The sequence below is a fragment of the Perca fluviatilis genome, chromosome 9, assembly GCF_010015445.1.
Source record: "Perca fluviatilis chromosome 9, GENO_Pfluv_1.0, whole genome shotgun sequence".
NCBI classification, from domain to species: Eukaryota; Metazoa; Chordata; class Actinopteri; order Perciformes; family Percidae; genus Perca; species Perca fluviatilis.
The window spans coordinates 26,235,684-26,257,989 of NC_053120.1; the positions used below are offsets into that span (position 1 = coordinate 26,235,684).

The following is a 22,306-nucleotide window of genomic DNA, read 5'->3' on the forward strand; positions in this document are numbered from 1 at the left end:
ATCAGCTTTGGAATGCGTGCTGTAAATGTGTTGTATTTAAAACACGGCCATACTGTTTTATCGCCATGTCAGCAGGACTGATCTACTTACCTCACTCTCTGCTAATCAGGAACAAATCCTTGTGCCTTAATCTACGGCCCCCTGCACCCCTCCGCCCATCCCATTAGATTAACAAAATAGCATGCATGCACTTATGAACATACACACACACACACACACACACACACACACACACACACACACACACAGCCCATGACCTCAATCTCATTCTCTGAGAAAGGTATAGTTAATTATAATTTTGTGTGAGTTTGAACAGAAGTTATTTAATAGGAAAAACATGACAACAAAAAACATCACTCAACAAGCTTCACACTGATTTTGTTATTTATTTGTTTAGTTTTAGGAGTTGTATGTGTGTGAATTGTAAACTCTTGTGTGTGTGTGTGTGTGTGTGTGTGTGTGTGTGTGTGTGTGTGTGTGCATGTGTGTGTGTGTGTGTGTGTGTGTGTGTGCGCAGCAAACATATGCAACCAAATTAAAGCCTTAAAGCTGGTGAATTGAAAAGGATTTGATGCAGAGAGCAATTCATGGGAATTAAGCAAATTAGGTCTCCAATTAGCTGCTGACATTGAATAGGAAGATTTGGTGAACAAAAATTAATTAGATGGATTTGTCATTGTTCTAATGAGCATCACCAGAAAATAACTGTTGTGAATAACTCCCTCTCTCTCTCTCTCTCTCTCTCTCTCTCTCTCTCTCTCTCTCTTAAGCTTTATCCTTCTGACATATTGTTTGTCGGTTTAGAATCTAATTTCATGTCAAATATTGCCTCATTCAAATATTCAATAATTTGCAAATAAGAAGGCCACATGAGCTAAGACAAACAAACTTCAGAAAAGTCAATGTATGACCTAATCCTCTTAGGCTGGAGCAGTGTGGATGTAAATGCCAACCTTTGCAAGTCAGAGAGGAATTTCACTATTGATGTGAGAGCCGGACAGGTAAAAATTGATTTCATTCTTATTATGGCAGTATTTTGGAGTCATCTGATCACTGAACTGTTCCTGCTTTCAGTTATTCTTTTTAGGGTGTCCCTTTATGATATGTGGCTTCTGTCATTTACTGTATTCATTTTGTCAGTGACTTTGTGTTCAACTTCAATTTATCTTTCATTATTTCAGTTGCTCTATGTTTCTGCCTCGACTGGTTCTCCTTCTTAGCAAATACAGAGTCCCTAAAAAAGCCTTCCCACCTCTCCAATAAATACCCTCCCCTCCCTCTCTCCCTGCTTCCTTCCCTTTCCTCTGCTTCCTTCATCCCTGACTTCCCGTGGCCCCCCTCTTTCTGCAGCAGTGGTTATGGATTACACTGTGTGATAAGCTTCCTATTTCTTGAAACTATTTGGGATTGCTCAGATTATCGGGCCGCATATCCTTGGGAGTCGGCTTTGGAAAGCCTGATTTTAGTCTCTTAAGGTAGAAGATTTTGCATCCCGACAGCTTTGACTAATTAGCATCTAACACCGGGTGGTATTTTAGCATTGGGCTCACTTTTAGTGCACACACGCACACACACACACACACACAAATCACAACTGAGTGAATAAGGTGTTGAATTCAATATAATTTAATGAGAACAAAACATTGTGTTTTTGTTCTTCTAAAAACATTCAGAACACAATTGAAATAAGTGCAGTAGCTCCATACAATTCATACATTTAATCAATGAACACACTAAAATCACTTTAGTTTGCAGAATATAATGTAAAATTGTCCACTTCAATTTCAACATCACCTAATGACGTATTGATTAGTAAATAAGACTAAAATATCTCGTTCACCCATCAGTAATTCAGGGCCAAACTGTGAGTAGAGTATAAACTATTAACTCTCAGGGTACGGAGGCATGCAGGACCGGGTGGAACCCCACTTGTGGCTGCATGCTGGACCATGGCCAGTAGAGTCTGGGTGCCAAGCAGGACAGGGGGAGTGTTTGGGCTTGAGGGCAGCACCAGTAGGTGGTTCTGTGGGGCCGGGCGAGGGCAGGGTGGTAGGTGGGGCTAAGGGAGGGAAGGGGAAGCTGTCCTGCCACCCTGCGTACCCTCCGCCGCGGCCTTCGGCAGTGGTAGTCCCCGTTAGAAAAGTCCTGGTAGTTTGTTGGGTGAATTGCCCAGAAGTGACCTTTGCCGTTGTCACTGCGGCCTGCTTTGATGAAGCAATCATTCAGGGACAAGTTGTGACGCACGCTGTTCCTCCAGTTTTTATCCTGTTGGAGCAACGAGAGAAAAGAAATATGATTAGGCAAAAAAACAAACCTGAAACCAAAGTAAGAGTTAAATAATGGGCGTCCCCAATTGAAAATTAACATAGGTGACTATTAAGCATCACTGATCCTGCCTAGGATGTCACCTTGTCCTGTTGTTGGCAGGATGCGCCATAGCGTGTGAAGACTGTATATGATCGCAGTAAGACACAACACCCTCAGTTACCTTTTTAGCACATCAAACCTGTGATCGACTTTAATCCACTAGGCAGCGTCCAATCTGTTGTTGCACTTGGTAAAGGCAGAGGCGGTTTGCAACCTAGCAACAGGATTACTTTATTTGTAAATTTGCCAACAAGAAGATCATCAAGTGTCCCTGCGAGCACCTAATTGCCTAACCACTCCGACAGATTACCTGTGCCAAGTAGGTCGCTTCACTTGTGAAAATGGCAGCCATGTTATTTTTTAGCAACCGAATGAAACACGCGGAAGGCTTTGGGCAAACACGCGTTCTCGATATCTGTCTCGTGATCACCTTACCAGCAGCTGCGACAAGTCAACAAAGCAACACAGCATGATTCATTTCAAAATCGTCCCACAGACAGAGATCCCGTATCGTAGTTTCACATTATCGCCCAGTTTGACCTTCCATAAGTTCCTCCACAACTACAACTACTGTCTTCATACAGTGCCGTGTAATCTGCCTGCCAGGTAAATAGAATAACACAAGACCACTGATGTGAACATACCTTACTCTTGAAGTAAGGGTAGTGGTCCATGATCCACTGGTAGATGTCACATAGCAGCAGTTTCTTCTGCTCTGACGCCAGGATTGCCTTGGAGATGAGCGCTATGTACGACTGGTTGGGTTTGTCCGCAGACTTCTCTGGACTGCCGTTGTTAGATGTGGTGGTGGTCACTTCCTCCTCCCCCTCCTCTTGTTGCTCTTCATCCCCCTCCTCTTCTTTGACTTTCTTTTCTTTGGTCTCTGCCTCTGACCTCTGTAGCCACTTCTCCTGTCTCTCTGAGCGAATCCCCACCTCTTCGGGTTTAAGATTCTGATGATTTAGCATGTTGTTCGCCGTCTGCTCTGCTGTACGACTTCCTGTCGCTTCCTCTTTAGAACCTTTGACTCCCTTATTGAACAGAAGGTAGTCAATAGTGAAGCTCAGTCCCAGCCTTTCTCTACCGCCGGTGCGGCTGCTTCTGTCTTCCATTGTCATCTCTGAATTAAGATACCTGTTAAACAAGTATCAGGTGATAAGTGAAAAGTCTCTCTCCCAAAAAGTCCCTTTTTTGTGTATGAGTTTCACTGCATGGCTATTCCCTTTAAAAGTGCAGGACCCTTCATAAACTGAACGCCTCAATGCCCCTCGCTTCTCCCGCTGAAGTCTTTCTGTTGACAAGATCACAGATAAAGATGAGCCTCTCAACTGTTGTTAACCTCGACGCGCTCACGAGCGACACAATCTCAACCTGTGGAAATGACGTCAGTCTATAAATAAATACGGCTACTTTGTTAAGCAACAAATTCTAATTAAATTATTTCCCCTCTCTGATAAACCTGACGATCAAAGACACTTTCTCAATATCCAACAGCCTTTTTGCTCCTGACTCGAAGAGTTGTGCTTCACGGTTGTGAAGGTGTCTCTATTTATATGACTGTGAATTTATCCCTCACAGAAAGGGGTAAAGAAGGCACAGGGGAGGTCCAGGTAGGGGGTCTCAATTGAGGCGGATTATTTTTATTAACCCAAGCAAATCTTTGTAATTACGGGAGATTAAACACTCAAGATTTAGTAAGACATGGTGTGCAGAGGATGGATGCTGTAGAATCAAAGGCCTTTTAGATACCAGTGTTATCCTGTTAACGTTGTTTTGTCCATGAGGATGCTGTCCAAAGAATTACTTCAATTACCATAGAGCAGTAATTAAAGGGATAGTTTGGATGTTTTGAAGTGGGGTTGTATGAGGTACTTATCCATAGTCAGTGTAGTAGATGGCGGTCGGCATAACCCCCAGTTTGGAAAAGCAGGCACGACCCTTCTAGCTTTCCAAAGCTCCTGTATAGCAGCGTAAACACTCAACACAAAACACTCCCCTAGTACTCTGAGCTCCCAGTCTCGGCAGCGCGGCTAACTGAGCTAACTAGCTGACGGCAGTTGCAGTTAGCAGCAGTGGGCGGTTAGCATTGACGTTACTTTAGCAACAAATAAAGCTTTCTGTCCAACAGGCAACTCTGTAGATCACTGAGAGTCAAGGCAGAGCAGCCGGAGGACATCAGAGAGAAAACCAGAAAACATTTTATACACAAAATATGATCCGGTTTCAACAAAATCAATGGTCGTGGCATACAGCGTTACGCACTTTCCCCGGGAGATCCGACCCGCTCTCCAAAGTTACATAGTGTAAGAACAGGCAATCTGGGCGAGCAGTTGGAATGACAGAAGCACAATTCTCCCTATTACAAGTCAGCATCAAAAGGATTTTTATTGTCACTTTAATTACCACTGTCCATCATGCGAACTGCAATACATATTATAAATTATATTTCTGTATATCTGTATCTGTGTCTCTGTGTCCCAACAGGCAGCAGCAGATGGCCGACCCACCAAGAGTCAGGGTCTGCCTGAGGTTTCTGCCTGTTAAAAGCAAGATTTTCCTCACTACTGTCGCACCAATGCTTGCTCTTGGGGGGAATTGTTGGGTCTCTAAATCATAGAGAGTGGTGTAGACCTACTCCTGTAAAGTGTCGCGAGATAACTATTGTTATGATTTGACACTATAAATAAAATAGAATTGAAATTTTAAAGTAAAATAGTTACGCAATGTTGTTTTAAGTGTACACTATATTTAGAATATGTTTTCACTGCTTTACATTGCCGTCAGGCTTTATGCATTCACCATACATTCTAATGGGGAACTGAAACCATTATCTATGCTCTCTTCAAAGCCACCAGACTCCGTTGACAAAAACAGTAGTTGTACAAGGGAGTTGCTGGTCTACAATGCCTTGACCGGTTAGTTAGTTAGTGTTATTGTGTGACTTTGGTGTTTTAAAGGGTTAGTCACACAATAAATCTGAACTATCCCTTTAATGCAGGGGTGTCAAACTCAACTTCACTAAGGGCCACATTGGGAAATGAGAATCGCATCATGGGCCACACACCTTTGACACCAATTCACTTTTGCTAGTTTAACGGTGGAAAAAAGGGTCAATGAGCGAGGCGCATGGTTCAAAAGGGTTGTACTTAGTGTCTTCATTCATTCACAGGCGTGTTTTGGGCATAACATGTAATAAACCAATCAGAGTGTCAGCTCCCATTCCCTTTAACACCCAGGGGCGTTTGGACCTTGCTATTGTGATGGAGGATTTGCTAAGCAGGAAGGAGAAACTGATCTGCTCATATATGGCACGAGCACTATGCCACCAAAACTATTTCACATTGTAATATTTTTATTTTTTATCTTTTGCATGTGCGTGTGCTGCTGTGTGTCCCTGTGTGTGTAACAAGCATAGTGTGTGCGCGCTGTGCATGAGCCTAAAATATTTGCGCTGTTAAAATAACAATGAAATGCTGCGTTATTGACTTAGACCATGTTTTTGTTTGTCAATGGTGCGATCACTCTCCGCTGCCTCAAGATAGCAATACGTCAAGAATGCACCTAAACACACCTTCCTGTAAGACCAGCACGCCCATGGGCGCACAGATGGGCGCAGGTGCATTTGCTATTTAAACGACGCGGGCACTGGACGAGAAATTGACAACTGCGTCAGTCTTAAACTAGCAAAGACACTTGGGTCAACCTTTGCACTGCGCTGCGCCGGGTGCAAGATAGGGCCCACAGTCAGCAAAAAAGTTAGCCATCATAGGGTTTAGCAAATCAAGCAAAACAATGATTCATTTTTTTTTTTTTTTATAACAATCTGTTTCACAGGCCTGAATATGCAAACTCACTGGTTGTGTGGGAATTTCTGAGTCTCAAAGTCGGCACATCTGCCAAATTCTGTTTTGAGTGTCACATAATTACAGTTTGAGTTTCCCCGTCTTTTTGATTTGGCGCGCATATAGACGGGCCAAAATCTATTGTGAACCTAAATTGATTGCGGGCCGGTTTAAAATTTGCGAGGGGCCGGATTTAGCCCGCGGGCCTTGAGTTTGACATGTGCTTTAATGGGTGAAGTTCAATTTTTTGGAGAGAAAACACACTTGAGTCTCCTTTTCTGGAAAGGGCACAAATGTACTGGCTAGACACTGACAGGTAACAGAACAGTAAAATGGATGACTGAAACAAATTTTTCCTGTTGTTGACATGACCTGTTTTTTATTTGTGTCAGTTACCTTTATTCCAATTCTTACAAACTATTATTATAAAAGAGACGTCTTTGTTATTAGCCATGGGAAACGTTTTTTTCACATACAAAACAGTATGTAGGCTAATTGATATGGTTTTACTGCTTGTGAGTGAGTTCAACAAATATAATCTTAGATATCTTTTAAGATCCAAATTGAAAGTTTAAAATTGAGAGGCCTCTAATCTACTACAGTGTATTGTATTGTATTGCAATCTTTACTTGTGTAATGTATATTTGACTTGCTCATTATGGTTTATTTCTCAGAATGTACATTTACCTCAATTTGAAAGAACAGTTATTGAATAGTCCTCTCTAATTATGTGTTAGGACTCTATTACTGACTTTTTCTCTGTGTTTAGCCTACTTTACTTCTTAAATGTTATCATTTGTGCTTTAATTGTGATGTTTTAATGCCAATGAAGAATTTATGGTTTTATTTTTTAACCACTTGAATCTTCATGTACTCAAACTGTGCCTTTACGTTTCTTATAAGTAAGATCAAAGTCATATAAAACATTTTATAATGTTTTAATTATAGCATTCATATTCTGTATCTGCTTTTGTAGTGCTTCAGTGAAACTGTGTTTATGAAATATTTAAATACAAAATGTGATTTTTACATTTAGAGTGTTACATCAATTGGGAAATTATCAATGTCCATTATTTCCATGTTTTATATAGCCTATCTATAAGTCTCTGGGATCTAAAACAAATAAGGTCTAGTTTTAACAGTGTTTATGTGCATGACACTCCCCAACATTAGGGTATAATAATAATAATAATAATAATAATAATATTGTCCACACCATTATACCTCAGCCATCACATTAGTGCAGATAAGAGCAAAGTATATATGCTTTATGCTGTAGTTTTAGTGAGAGAATTAATTAAAAGACAAAAGTCAAATCATGGACTATATTGCCCTCTTCTGTTTAAATAATGAAACATGTTACACACACACACGCGCACACACACGCGCACACACACACACACACACACACACACACACACACACACACACACACACACACACACACACAGCAGAGAGCACCATGCTGCCTTTATATTAGCAAGCTTTTGCATTGTAATTAACTACATCAACTCCAGTGTCCAATACAGTTATTACAAAATATGAAACTATTTAAAAAACTTGGGTCTGCATTTGTGAACTAACTTTAGACAGGTGTTTGAAAACAACTAAATCCTGTCTATCCTATATATTTTATTTATAAATCATAATAAACAACCTTTTCCATCAAGAAGTGCAGTGGAAAAATCAGCTGCCCTTTGTGTACACAACGTTGTTTTATTGACGTTTCACATCCCAAGTAAAGCCAAAACAAACCACACCATTTTATTACATAATACTGCAATTCCTTTAATAGATTTTTGTGTTTTGATGAGGCTATTATTTGCCACCGTTTGCCACATATGAGGAGCCCCTGGAAAAGCAGGGCTGGATCACCAGAGGGAGTATACATTTGTTCCTTAGCACACTTATTTCCATTTTGCTAAAAGCGTGACCCAACATAGTATTTGTGTTTTGGTCAGGGTCTATACTTTGACGTCGAAGTGTATTTCGTTAGTTACTCATTTTAATTCAATTATGAACATACCTTAGACAAAGCATTAACTCCACAACTCACGGCTTGACGCAGAACCTGAAACGGAGTATTTTGCTCGGACGGGATTGGAACAGACCATGCGACCCGGTCCACATGTCACCCCATGCTTTACATCAACGTTGAATTTAAACAGATTTTAAGACACAATTTCAAGATATCTCGATACTATAAAAAAGAAATATCATGGGTATCAAAATGATTCGACACGTGGTATCATTAATGGACACTGAGGCCTATTTTCGAAAAGAGACCTGTCTCTTAGTGTTTTTAAAAAGTTGCACTGTAACTTTAAAACAAGGTCGTCCCGCCCACTTTGTATATAGCTCTTCGGGCTCTGGTTAAAGCAGCACTGTGATTGGCTGAGGATACCAGTCTATCAAAGCAGGCTCTGCGTTTCATTGGTGAGAGACTACCCTTCGTCTCTGACTCTCGCGGTACCGCTGCACGAAGATGGCGGCCGAACTGGTGGAAGCGATGGCAAGTAGAGCTCGGCTAGCTTTGGTTTGATGGAACTGGCGCGTTAGTGTGGTTTGAAACTCACCTCGGTCGTGGGGATACTGGGGACTTTGTATGAATGTATTTAAGAGTTTTCCTCCAAGAATTGTAGCGTAATACATTCACAACCAAACGAACTAGCCTGTGTTGCTAACGTAGCTAGGCTGCTAGGTAATGTTAACTAAGCAAGTGCGTTGGTTTAGCTAGCATCACGCTGGCTCTAAAGGAAGACACCGAAATAAATGATGTGACCATAAAAACGCTGCTAGCATTCTTCTCGGCGCGCTACTATTGGGCATTATTTGGCTTATAATGATGTATGTCTGTAGGTACCCGGTTCGTTTATGAAGCTGTGCACCTGTCAAAATGTCCAGTTGATGATTGAATAACGTTTTCTGAAAGCCCAGTCTGTAGAGAAGCTAGCCAGCCGAACATCGCAGGCTGTATTGTTCAAGTGAGGCTGAAGACATTGACTTTATGGCTGCATTTTGCACAGTATGGCCATCACTAGCCTGGACAGCCGCGTTATTGTGCTCATTTAACGTTCATCTAGACACAAAGCAGCTGTGCCACTGATGCACATCTCAACGATGTCAGACAAAGCTAAAGCTCGTTATACGGCTCAGGTCTTTCCAGTAACAACAACATTCCATGATGTGTCCTAGGTTCACATACTCTACGTTGCTGCTACTTTATAAATACAAAATGCGCATGCAGGCTGTAGGTTTTGTCTTAAGTGGCCTGTTTTGAGATAACCGACGCCACTTATTATTTAAGTAGTGCACACATTAAAGTAAATTAAGCCTTTGTGACAAACGTTTGATTAGCATTTGATTGCGCTAAAAACACTCTTAAGTTGATTCAAGGACTAAACATCTGTGCTTGGTATGGTTTGTCTTCCGTTCAAAGTGTGGTTGTCATTGCTACACAAACGACTTCACCCGTAAACAACCAACACTAAATGCAAATAATATTTAACAGTGAATACTTGGGAATTGATTGATGTTAGACGTTGGTTAGTTTTAAGGCATATTCTACCTCCGTGGGACTGTAAACAGACTTGGTATACATGTAATCACTGTGCAAGGCAAACTATACCGGTCTCTTTTTATAATAAAGATCCAATTTATAGGTTTTACCACTTTTTTGTGTGTGATCCCTCTTCATCCCCACCAGGATGTGCGCCCGGCTTCGTGCGTTGTGTCGTGTGTTGGTTCGCCGTGTAGTGTATGTATTACAGTGAAATGCAGAGATGGTCATACTTTTGAACTTTTGTTGCAGATTCAGGGTTTGTTTAATGGTACCACAATTATTTTTAAGACTGATGAAAATGAGTAGGCCATAATGCAAGTGGTCAGAACAAGGAGCAATGTGACTCCTAATTACAAGGCAGGTTCAAGCCTCTGGAGGATTAAAGTGACTAAGGCCGAAAGCTAATTTTAGTAGGAATCAAATAGTTTGAGACACTGTTATGTCATGTTAAATGCTGTATAAGTTAATTATAAAATAATTGTGTGGAGCCTGCCATGGGCAAAAGTTAGCGAGTGTGTTTAGGCAGGAATTTTCACAAGAAACAATGTTTAATAACTTGATACATTACTGGAGCAATTCACAGAATGTTAACACTGTTCTACTGGAATGTATTTTCCACCTTGGGTTACAAAGGTTACACTTAGAAAATCAAACTGTGAATAACTTCAGAAAAACAATGCTCAAAAAACTCAGAAGTAGAAGAACTCAAAAACCATTAGCATTGTGGAAGTAAGTGGTTCTGCATTTAAAACAAGTATCAATATGCCCTGAATGGGGACTTGGCTCTAAAACTTTAGTCTGTATTTGTAAATTCATGGCATTGTCCCTCATACCTTCCCCGTTTACAGACGTCATTGTCCCTGTATCGTGTTTCTCATGATTTTTGTCTTGTCCTCCCTCTAGAACATGGTCAAAAGTTTCCGGGTCTCAGACCTGCAGACGCTGCTGGCCTCAATGGGCCGCAGCAAAAGTGGGCTGAAACAGGACCTGGTGGGGCGTGCGCTGAGGCTAGTGCAGACCGAATACAGCCCGGAGCTTCTGAAGAACGTCAGGCAGCTCTACGAGTCGCGCTTTCCCAAAACATCTGGCTGGCTTGCAGCGCGGCGTCCAGAGGGCATCCCAGTTGCCTACTCATCCCTCAGCTCCTCCCCCACTGCCACCTCTCAGGGCGCAGACTACCTCAACGGGATTTCCAAACCGATCCCCACACCTGCAGCAGAGGTCAAGCTGGTGCCGCTGCCCTTCTACCAAACTTTGGAGACACTGTTGCCTCCAACAGAGCTAAGTAAGTGTATATAGTTTGAAGTTTCTGTATCCTTGTAATTGTAATCATTTGTTTAGTAGAAATGTTATCTCCACATACTGTGCTGTTCTTATGATGGGTTGTCTATATACATTTTTACAGTTGACGTGAACAGTGAGAAACTGCAGGACAGTCAATGCATATTTGAGTTAACACCGAACCAAGCAGACCAGATCAGAAATGCAAGGTAAGGAAATCCTAACTTTCTCCCCAGATCTGCTTGGATAACATTAGCTCAATTTACAAACTCTGTAACTAATCCTCATTTCAATTTCATCTTTTTCTTTTTTAAGTGAGCTTCGTCCAGGAATCCGATCAATCCAAGTGGTTCTTAGGTAAGTTCCCACTAATTCCCATTTGAACATAATAGATATTTCACTCTCCTTTTACTTGGAAGGTGCTGGTTCTGCCAATGACTGTGCTGGTAATCTTACACGTTATAATGCCATTTATATATTTTACTGCAGGAAGTTCTATTACATCATATTTTATTCTTTAAACTTGATTTGGGGCATCATTAGTTTGCATAATTGGTCAATGGCAAAACATGCAGAAGTACTCTAGGATATTTTAAACCAAAATTAAGTTTGAGGCTGAGGCATAGCCTACATTTTCCTTATATAACATAGGCCTGTTACTTTGACAACATTGCATGTTTTAGTTTGTTTGCAATGCGTCTTAGAGATGGCTCTTCTGTAAAAACCGCAATATGAATGAAGATCATTCATTCGTTGAGTCATCAGTCCCTCCAGAAAAACGTGATTATGCGATTGCATAATTCAATGCATAATCAGCCAAAGTCTGCATATTGATGCAGGGGCCGCATTTTTTCAAATACGCAGCACTTTCGCCGCATAAATTGCCGATTTCCGCGCAAAACATGCGGGGCTTGCATGATTTCATAATCCCCGCATTTTCATTGCAAAAAAGTCCCATATATCTTAGCAGAAATTTGAAAAAAAGTTGCGTTTACTTCACACAAGAGCAGCCATTTCCCTTGTTGCCATGGAAACATTATGAAGTGACGTAATTATGCGACGTGAACATCATCGAAAAGCAGGGTGTTGGGGGAATCCCTTTTTTTTTTTCTCTCTCTCTTTTTCATCAAACCGCAGTTTTTGCAAGTTCCCACAATTTCATCGCATAAATATCCCGCATATTCCATCGCATTTTTTAAGAAAACGTGCTGCATAATCAAGGATTTTTGCCCACAATAATCACACAAAAAACTGCGCATTTTTCTGGAAGGACTGAGTCGTGAAGCCCATAAACATCTGTGTAGCCTATATATGGAAAATGCGCCGCTTTCAGTCGACTTTTTAATGTGTACTTTAAAGTTGTCAAGTTGCATCCACTGGTGTTTTCCAAAGTAGCCCATCAAATGAGGATGTTTCATCTGCATTTATTGGTTTTGTCATCAGTTACTTTGTTAATATTTTCCAAACACTGACGACTCTCCGCTCTCTACGTGAAAGGACACAACCTCTCAGCTGAGCGCACGCACGCACACACACACACACACACACACACACACACACACACACACACACACTTATGTAGAACATGTGGGGGTGGGACTGATACAGACACATGGGCACGTTTCTCCATCATCATGCTTGCATTGTTTTAAAGAGGAGGCTAGTGGTCGTAAAAATACATGCTTAGCGAATAATAACTTGTTGATCTAAACTATTTTATTAGAATAAAAAAAATGTATGCAAAAAAAGTAGCCGCCTGACTGGACTTAAATAAGCAGTCAGCCGTTTGGCTGGCAGACGACACTTGTGGAAAACTCTGCTGAAACAGATTCAGATCTAGTGGTCAGACATTCTTATGATGCTAACCTTTCTCTCTCGTATCCCACTCTGTTGCAGACTCTGTTACACAGACTCCATTGGTGTCCAGGAGGACCAGTATCCTCCCAACATTGCTGTCAAAGTCAACCAGTCCTACTGTCATGTGCCGGTTAGTTGATTGACCTTTCTGAGACGAGCCATACCTTTTTTAGAGTTAGTAGTCATTCCTGTCTAGGGCTGGGCAATATATCGATATTATATTGATATCGTGATATGAGACTAGATATTGTCTTAGCTTTTGGATATCGTAAGATCGTAAATGGCTTAAGTGTTGTCTTTTCCTGGTTTTAAAGGCTGCATTACAGTAGTGATGTACTTTTCTGTGTTACCAGACTACTCTAGCTGTTGTATTATTTTTTTTACCCAGACATTATATCTACATTACTGAAGATTACATATCTTAAATCTCATTGTGAAGATATTTTGTTAAAGCACCAATTGTTAACCCTATGATATCGCCACAATATCGACATCGAGGTATTAGGACAAGAATATCGCGATATCTGATTTTCTCCATATCGCCCAGCCCTATTCCTGTCTTCCATTTGTTTTTAAATACAGTCAATTAGTCACTAATTTAGGTGTCATTGGCAGATTTACTGACTGGTCAGGGCCAAATTAGATGTTGAATAAGGCAAGACAAATTAATAACCAGGTGGGTTCACCAGCCTAAAGGCATCAACTCGCTGGCAAGTTGTCAGTAGGAAACTCTCCGTCTTGGTGTTCAAACTGTTCATGTGCTGGTGGGAAGCTAAAACATCCAAGACTAGTGTTTGCTGTTCCATTGTTGGTGTTCTCATAACATGGGCTGAGGTCAAAAGAGCTTTCCTGAGTCTCTGCAGTTCTCTTACTAACTTAACAACTTGTATTGTTTAGACATGAAATGTGCAATTTAGTAACAGCAGGGTATTATCAAAAATTAACAAAGGAGGCTTTTTGGTTGGTAGGCTTTAGATATACGTAAATAAATAAATACACAGAAGCACAAACCGATGACAATACAAATACGCTGCATGAGTGACTGTAATCTAACATCCATGTGCAACTTGCTCAGTGCTCCACCTTAAGTTTTGCTCATTTTACGTCTTTGCAAGTAAACCACTTCTGTCTTTTCACTTTACCAATGTTTTGCTTCACAGTTCAAAAAGGGACAGTACAACTAACCCCATCAAGAGCCCAACAACTAATTAGTCTTTTAAACTGTATCTAAGCCCTTCAGATGGAATTCTGATGCCTGTCATGTCAACAAAGTACTCTAAAACAATTTTATTAAGATGATCCATTGGATAATTTACATCATTCTTTTTTTTGTGTGTGTCTGTGTGTTTACAGGGCTATTACCCTTCTAACAAGCCTGGCGTTGAGCCTCGTCGCCCTTGTCGTCCTGTTAACATCACTCCCTGGTTGCATCTCTCCAATGTCACCAACAGAGTCACCGTCACCTGGGGAAACTTCGGCAAGGTCAGAGTCTGATGCTGAACCACTTATGTTGGCGTAGCTCAGGGTCGTGGTGGGGCACCATTGCAAGCTGGTACATGCAGTTCTTCTTTTGTTTCATGGGTTCCATTCAGTTGCTCCTGAGGGCCGTGAGCTGAACTACTTTAACTAGCGTCTTGATCCAGATAAGCAACTGGGTGATGAATGCACTCTTACTCCTGTTGGCACCCTCTTCTTTAGACCTCTCGTCTAAACCAATTAGGAATGAGCAACATGAAAGTTGAAATTAAACACAATAAGAAGTAGGGCTGTAAGGAAATAGATCAAAGCTTATTTCATAATGTTGAAATTCAAGTTTTAAACCAACATTCGAATGCTGGGGCTCTGGCGGCATTAAATATGATGACATTTGAAGCTTCATTCGAAAACATCCATAGAAACTTTGAATGTAAAGGAAAACAGAGTGACATTCGGTACAGCCCTAATAAGAAGCCTTTTTGTATGCCGTTTTCCTTGTGCGATAATAGTGTTTTCTTTATCACAGAGTTTTGGAAATCCTCCGATCACCATAGCCTACAGTAAGCTGTTGCCTGACAGTTGAATAGCTCTGTGTTAAAGCTATATTGCTCAACTATTTTATATTAATGAACGTCTGTTACATTCAAGCCATTGCCAAATGAGTTGATACAAAGCTAATTCAGACTATCGGCTCCACAAAAACTCTGTATTTCTCCCTATGGCTATGTTTACAAAATGGTGTGGTCCGGCGACATTCACATGCAGAAGCTCGAGTGATGCGTTTTTACATCACCGCTGAGAAAGGACGACAGCAGCGTTTGGCTTTGGAGATGAATAGGACATAAAACTTACAAGACAATAACCTCTTCTGAAGAGTCCATTATGTTTTTTTTTTTTTTTTTTAATCCTCCGTGTCCTCCTTGATTTGACTGGTTAAGCGCTACTAGCAGCTTCACGGAGGAGGAGTGGGGGGTGGTGCGCGATCACCGAAGGCTTGCGTCATGTGGATGGTCGACAGTGTTATTACTTAGAATTCTTAATGGGGGTGACAGAAACTGCGATCTATAGCTTTAAGTAAATATAGCCTGCATCAAAACATATGATGTCCATGGGAAAAGGAGTGTCATTACAGATCTGTTCCGGCACAAAGGTTTGGACAGTATTTTAACAGCCTCCTTTTATTTACAACATGATCAAAATACTGCTGTTTTAGACCAACAGCAGCCCTTTAGAAGTGTGTTGCACCGGAGCAATGTTGAATTGATTTAAGCTCAATCCTCTTTCTCCGTCCATCAAGGTCCATAACCTTGTGGTTGGCCCACAAGTGGGGGTGTGGGGAATTCAGTCCATCAAATTCTAAGGTTTTTGCTAAGCATCGAGTCACATTTGCACAAATATCCCAGAGATACTGAACATTCATTAATAGAAAGAATTTGCTGTGTTTGGTTTCCCTAAGATGTGTGACTTTTGTAGTTGGCCCACATAAATTATGTAAGAGGATATTATCTTGCATTAAATATGGTTATATAATCAGGAGGGTTCAAGAGAGTAGATTTGCCTTTTTAATTCTTCTTCACCAAGTAGATTTCCCGTACCATAATAAATCTTGTGTATTAAAGTTTCTGTTTTTTAAGTGGCTTTGAGGTTCACTTAGTGTATATGCTCTATTTTAGATTGGTAGCCTTTTGAAATAAATGCTCACAGCCTGTTAATCTGATTTCAGCGGTACTCGGTGGCAGTGTATTTAGTGAGGGTTTTCACTGCAGCAGACCTCTTCAGCCAACTCAAACTCTGCTCTGTTGAAAGTGCAGAACGCTGTCGTGAACGCAGTAAGTATTACCTTCGTACTCTGCCTAAATTATTTTGCAAATGGGACTTTGAAATTGAAAACTACACTAAGAAGAAGCCATTGACGAAAACCTTTTGTTAGCACTGTTTTGCGTGTTTAATTTCACATGACAATATATTTGTCTGATAAGCTGTTATGACGTTATATTTTGTCTGCCATTGATCTATAGTTCAAGACAAACTACGTTTTGACCCAGAGAGTGAAATTGCGACTACAGGCCTCCGGGTTTCTCTTATCTGTCCAGTGAGTATACCTGACATGTTAAGATGTGGATAGGTCAGTCTTCACTGTCCTAGACATGTTTCTGTTTCTGATCTTTTGCAGACTCAAAGGCCAGTTTCATAAATGTTTGTTCTATGATTCCTGTTTTTGTTTGATTTGTTTTTCTTTCCTCGAGACCACAGAGGGTGGGGGGTGGGCGAGGGTTGTTATTCTTTTTCAATTGTGTTTGTATGTATCATACAAAAAATTTTAAATAAATAAATGTTTGTTCTATGAAGCTTTATTAATTGAGCATGCTTCTTCCCTCTCCCCCTTCCCAGTTGGTGAAGATGCGGCTCGGTGTGCCATGTCGAGTTTTAACTTGTGCCCATCTCCAGTGTTTCGACGCAGTCTTCTTCCTGCAGATGAATGAGAAGAAGCCCACATGGACTTGCCCCGTCTGTGACAAGCCTGCTCCCTTTGAGCTGCTCACTATTGATGGGTAAGAAGACAGAAGCATGCTCTGACTTGTCCCACCCCCGCAGCACCATCTTCCCCTCAATAAATTCAAAAAATGTACACTATTGCGTAATTCTAGCTATGTGCTGTGTGTTGAAGCCAGCTTGGGGGAAATTATTCAACCTGCACAGATGTTGGGGTATTTTAAGGACTCTTCATACAAGCTGAACCATGCACCAACCTCCCTTTTTTGTTATCAGTTTTAAAGCTTTGAATGTTTTGCATGGCATTAGAGAGTGGTTATCTGTATCCTGTCAGGTTATATTTCAACATTTTTGATCCTGTAAATTGGCTTGTTTGCTGACTCTAAGATCTACTTAATGTAACAAGGCTGTAGTTTTAGAGAACCATGTAATCGTGGGACTCAAGTGGACCCAACATTTATTTTTATTTATTTTTTATACAGTACTCATTGCTGCAAGTGACTCTCAAGACAACTACAGTGATGTGTACTCTCAACAAATGTACATTTTTATATATATATATATATATGCGCAAAATGTAGAACAAAAAAAATAATTCATGATAAAATACTTTTATCCACAGCACTTTGGGCATGTAGTTTCCTGCAAATTCTAAGCAACTCTCACAGACACTCCCTTACTTACACAAAGACTGAAAGCATTGTGTTACACTTTGACTTTGCATTCCTTAAATTAAGCTGGTGTGAAAGTCCTTTCTTTAATTCACCTCTCTAGGTTTTCACTAGATCACTAATAAACTGCTAGGGGTTTAAGCTTATTTTGTGAATTTTCTTCATGGAACGTAACTTGACTCAATCTTGCTATTTAATGAAAATTGTCAAGATTATAGAACATGGTAGATCATGGTGTCAAAGTAGTTTGAGGATTTAGAATGAATGATTTAGAATGACGGACATGATCTGCAGGCTGCAGAAAAGGACAAAAAATATGAAATTTGACTCATGCAGACCTTTGCTAGGCTCCTGCAACTACGTTTGAATGGAGTATTCTGTTCCTTTTCTGGTATGAAATCTGTTTACTGAGGCGACTCTAACCAGCAGTGTGTGCATTTCAGGCTACTATCTGAGATTCTGAAAGAGACGAGCGAGGACATTGAGGAGATTGAGTACTTAACTGACGGCTCCTGGCGACCCATCCGAGATGACAAGGAGAGGGACAGGGAAAGAGAACGCAGCAACACACCAGAGTATCCTGTTGTTGATATATGTAAGTGTCCAACCCCTTCAATTTGGCCTCTTTGCCCTTTTTTGTGTGTGCTTTTTTTCCCCCCACCCCGTGCGTTAGTTTGCTAGTGTAAATCTTTTTGTAATCCATTTTAAAATGGCCTTAATGTCTGCAGGCATTCCTGAGGCAAACGGTCATTCACCGGCCCACAGCAGCACCAGCGTGGGGATGGCAGGAGGACCTGCTGTGGCACCGGGAGGAGGTGCAGTGGTAGATCTGACTCTTGACTCCTCCTCTGAGGAGGAAGGGGGCGGGGCAGGAGGAGACAGTGAAGACACTGAGGACAGCGCCGACAGTCCTGCCCCGAAGAGGGGCCGATACAACTACGACAAGGACCTGGTCACTGCCTACTGACCCCACAGCTCTGTCCCCTCACAGACTGACACACACACAGAGACAAGAGAGGCAGGGGGCTAAAAGGACAGGAACACAGTAATCCACTAGATGCAACAACCCTCCCTTATGCCCAAACGTCAGAGCCTTTTAGCAGCTCGGGTTATATCCAGTCAAAACAGACATACACTCAAACATGCACTGTTAATGAATCTTCAATCTGGAGTGATTAGGATTCCTCTTTGTACTGTACACCACTGGACGCAACTCTCTTTTTGGCCAACCGTCACCTTGCAGTGAATATCTGTACCGTCCTGCCTCTACTTAAGAGACTGAATGGATCGGGCACCCCACCACCACCGCCACCCTTCCCCCTCTCTCTCCAGACTATTCCCTCTCTACCACCTCATCTCTGTTTGTATTTGACTTGGAATTACAGGCTCTTTTAGCCATGGGCGTTCCATCTGTGCGTCTCTGATTTTTGTCACATTTGTGATGAACAGGCAAGTTAAAAATGGAGGCTCCTCCGTAGCTTTTGGTAAAAGGTCAAAAACAAGTAGTGGAAAAGAGCATTCAAAATTTGGGTGAGGACAAGGCAGAGATATCTGGAGTGTGATGCAAATTAAAATCTCTCCCATTGTGTTTATTTGTTTGTTTAGAGAATTAATTCAAAGCTTGAAAGGGTTTTTTCAGGAATTTTTTTTTTTTATTATGAAAGGGCAGAACACAATACTGGCCTCAGTGTGTGATGCTTTCCATTTATATTTGTCCTTAGCTAAAGAGAACCTACCTCAGTCATAAAAACTTAGCAGACTGACCAGAGAGTAGCTTAGAAAGAAGCGGAGGACAAGAATTGATTTGTCCTTCTGAAGTCAATTTTACACTGGAGATTTTGTTTTCCTACATGTTTTTGTTTTTTAATTCCATCGTTCCATGCAGCTCTGTTCCCTCTGCAGCAACACAATCTTTGTTAAAGGGTGAGATAGTTTGTGGATAACCAAGCTAACTAGGCAAAATGCAAAAAGGTTGTGGGTGGAACGCTTCCCCTCTGTAAAACAACCGCGGTTATTGCGCTACAAGTAACAGGATTTATTAGGAGTGATATATCAGCATTGTGTATTGACGTAACTCATCCAAATTACTGTGCGGCAGCTGTGCCAAAGCAGATCTATTTTAGGAATTCAATGACAGGAAATGGTTGTGAGATTTTGGTGCCTTTTTCGTTGAGTGGTGAAGATAGGAGCCCATTGTTTAAGGCTGGCTGAGCTGGCCAGCAGATGAGACCCCAGTCTGAAGGATGGTGTTTAGCTACATTGAGGATTTCCTTAGATGTTTTTCCAGTGGGAGAAATAGACAGAAGCAGAATGAAATCTGTGGTAAAAAAAACAAAAAAAAAAAGTTATGGAATAGTAATCAGAAGTGCCGTCATCCTTTTTCTTTTCTTTTTTTTAACCACTTTTTGATGTCCTCTGTCCTCCCATATTTATTGAATTGCTTCACATTTTCTTAACCGTTGTGTGTAGTCTACATAATATGTGGCTGTAGTTGTGTACAGACAGAACTATTGCTTGCAGAAAGCGGGACACCTCTGCTGCTGTGGTTTGAGTGTTGAGTTATAATTGGTCCGGGCTCATGGCTGTGCTTTTGATGAATGCTCCTTTTCTTTTCCTCTAAATGAAGCCGACCTGGGTCAAAGCACCATTCGGAGTACTTTGCTACAGTGGGTTCAGCTTGTCTGACGCAACAAAACTTAATGAAGTGCCAATAAGTGCAACCCTTCCACGCTTAAAGTCATTGATTGGATTACAAATGGTTTTTGTCTGGAACAAGTTGCTTCAACCAGCAATCCCCTCGGGCCTCTTTTCAATATACATAAGGTCACATCTATTTGCTGGAATAGAATTGGACTTTAATTGCAACATGCTGTAGGCTTACAACTAATATTCCTAGTATTGTCAGTATGTGATGGCTGCTCCTCAGAAGGAGACTCGGGCTGCATGTGCAGGCTTTAGGTTTTGTCTGCAGGAAGGCCATCAGGGTTTGCTTGAAGATGAGAAAAGATGTTGCTGTGTTGCTAGAGCTGTTTGCACTTTTCGTCTGATACTTCATCCCAAGTTTAAGGTTTATTTATTTTAAAACCATCATGTAGTGAGTATTAATCAAGGATCCCTGACCATGTGATCAGATCTCGTCGACCATCTCATGCGTGTGATTCCAAAAAAAAAAAAAAAGCGTCTGTCTGCTCCACTGTGAGACACATTGGGTGTGGGCTTGTTTCCTTCTCTCATCATCCCTTTTGTTATGGTTTGATCAGTACAGAATCTGGTGTTCTTTTCCTTGCTCATAAGCACAGATAAATGACATTTATACGTCAATACGGAGCCTCACTGTTGCAAGTGCATTATTCGATAAGGTTGATGATTTGAAAAGGTAGGTTGAGTCAAATCTGGTCTTCCATTTTTCTCCTCCTTTTGACATTTTGACATAGTTTACAGAATCAGTATACTGTTGAAACATGTTTGATAAACCACACAAAATTGATTGAGGGCACTTTGCCCGTTATACGTTATAAAGAATGTCCTTTTCAGGGACAGACTCTAAGGCGCTTAAAACAAAATAATGTACAGAACTCTAATACCTGTCTTCAACTAGGCAATTTGTATTTGTAAGTAACTGCGCTATACATATAACAAAAATCACATTGTTCATTTGTTAATAGGTATAGAATGTCCTATTTGAACGGATCTCCTAAACTTTTCTTTTCCTTTTTATGGTTAAAGATGAGAGGGCGGTGCCGGTTGCTTCTGTGGAACTGAGCCAGACACGTTCGCAGCTTGTTTGGGAGCTGGAGAGAGCTGAGGGTCTGGTCTTTTTGTAGTGGCATCTTTCTTCTTATAATAATGCATACGGTAGCATGGGCAGAGGCTTACAATCCATGATGTAAATGTTTTGTTTGTTGTGTTTTTTTTATATGTTCATATTAAAAGACAATAAAATTTAAATAATATTTTATTAAGCCTTGAATCGCCTCCAGTTGTTACTATAGGCAAACCGACAATAAGAAGCTGTTGAGGGCAGCAGCACCTGAAGCTGATGCCACAGAGGTCCGGTTGAGGTTGAGGTTGAGATTGTTCTGTCCTGTACCAAATGCTCAGATCTGGGGACACATTTGATGCCTGTTGAGGATAAAACTGTAAAATTTCAAATGATCGTATTCTAACAGCTGTTTATTGATGTGTGGAATTAATTAAAATCAGTTCTTAAAAACATGTCTGCCATTGTTTTATTTTGACAATAGTGAGTAAACCATGAAACAAAGCTGCTTTTATTTCCATATATTTTAAAGGTTTGACAAAATGTTAACTTGCTTATACAGGTCGAGGGTAGCACACATACTGCATTTGAAATTGATCCAGTGGGTTTTACATACATATCAGTACATCAGCTAAATCTCTGTCTGCTGACATTTTTTTTTTTTTGGTCTAAGAAAACATTGACTCAAACCGCATTATATTTGTCATCTATGTTTTTCTTTTGATCACACTGAGGTTGAGCTTCATCACGATGTAATAAAGATTAACAGGAGACAGTGAGATTGTGCGGCAGCCATGATTTACAAGCAACAGAAGATGATAATAAATTAGGTTATTTATATGTAATATACTATTTTCTATCTTTTCTTCCAACACCACAGGTTTGTGGTCAAGATTGGGACTTCAGGAAAGGTCAGAGAAGGTCCTGCTTTCTATTCTGAGAAGGTGTGTGGATGTGTTTGTGTTTGTAGCCATGGCGAGATGGGGCATGTTCTGTT

General features: G+C 40.9%; 2 protein-coding genes across 2 annotated transcripts; one reads left to right on the plus strand and one right to left on the minus strand.

Annotated features, from left to right (window-relative positions):
* Positions 1-1,610: 1,610 nt before the first annotated feature.
* foxq2 (forkhead box Q2) lies at positions 1,611-3,825 on the minus strand. The gene is made up of 2 exons (XM_039811430.1): positions 3,012-3,825; positions 1,611-2,265 (listed from the first exon to the last, which is right to left on the minus strand). Exons 1-2 carry the CDS (start codon positions 3,483-3,485, stop codon positions 1,891-1,893), a joined length of 849 nt encoding a protein of 282 aa, XP_039667364.1. The 5' UTR covers positions 3,486-3,825; the 3' UTR covers positions 1,611-1,890.
* A 4,787-nt stretch (positions 3,826-8,612) lies between these two features.
* pias4a (protein inhibitor of activated STAT, 4a) lies at positions 8,613-21,764 on the plus strand. Its single transcript, XM_039811431.1, has 11 exons — positions 8,613-8,721; positions 10,675-11,056; positions 11,177-11,261; positions 11,368-11,409; positions 12,949-13,039; positions 14,263-14,391; positions 16,109-16,214; positions 16,404-16,477; positions 16,777-16,937; positions 17,993-18,144; positions 18,278-21,764. The coding sequence occupies exons 1-11, from the start codon at positions 8,695-8,697 to the stop codon at positions 18,514-18,516; spliced, it is 1,488 nt and encodes a 495-aa protein (XP_039667365.1). The 5' UTR covers positions 8,613-8,694; the 3' UTR covers positions 18,517-21,764.
* Positions 21,765-22,306: the final 542 nt, after the last annotated feature.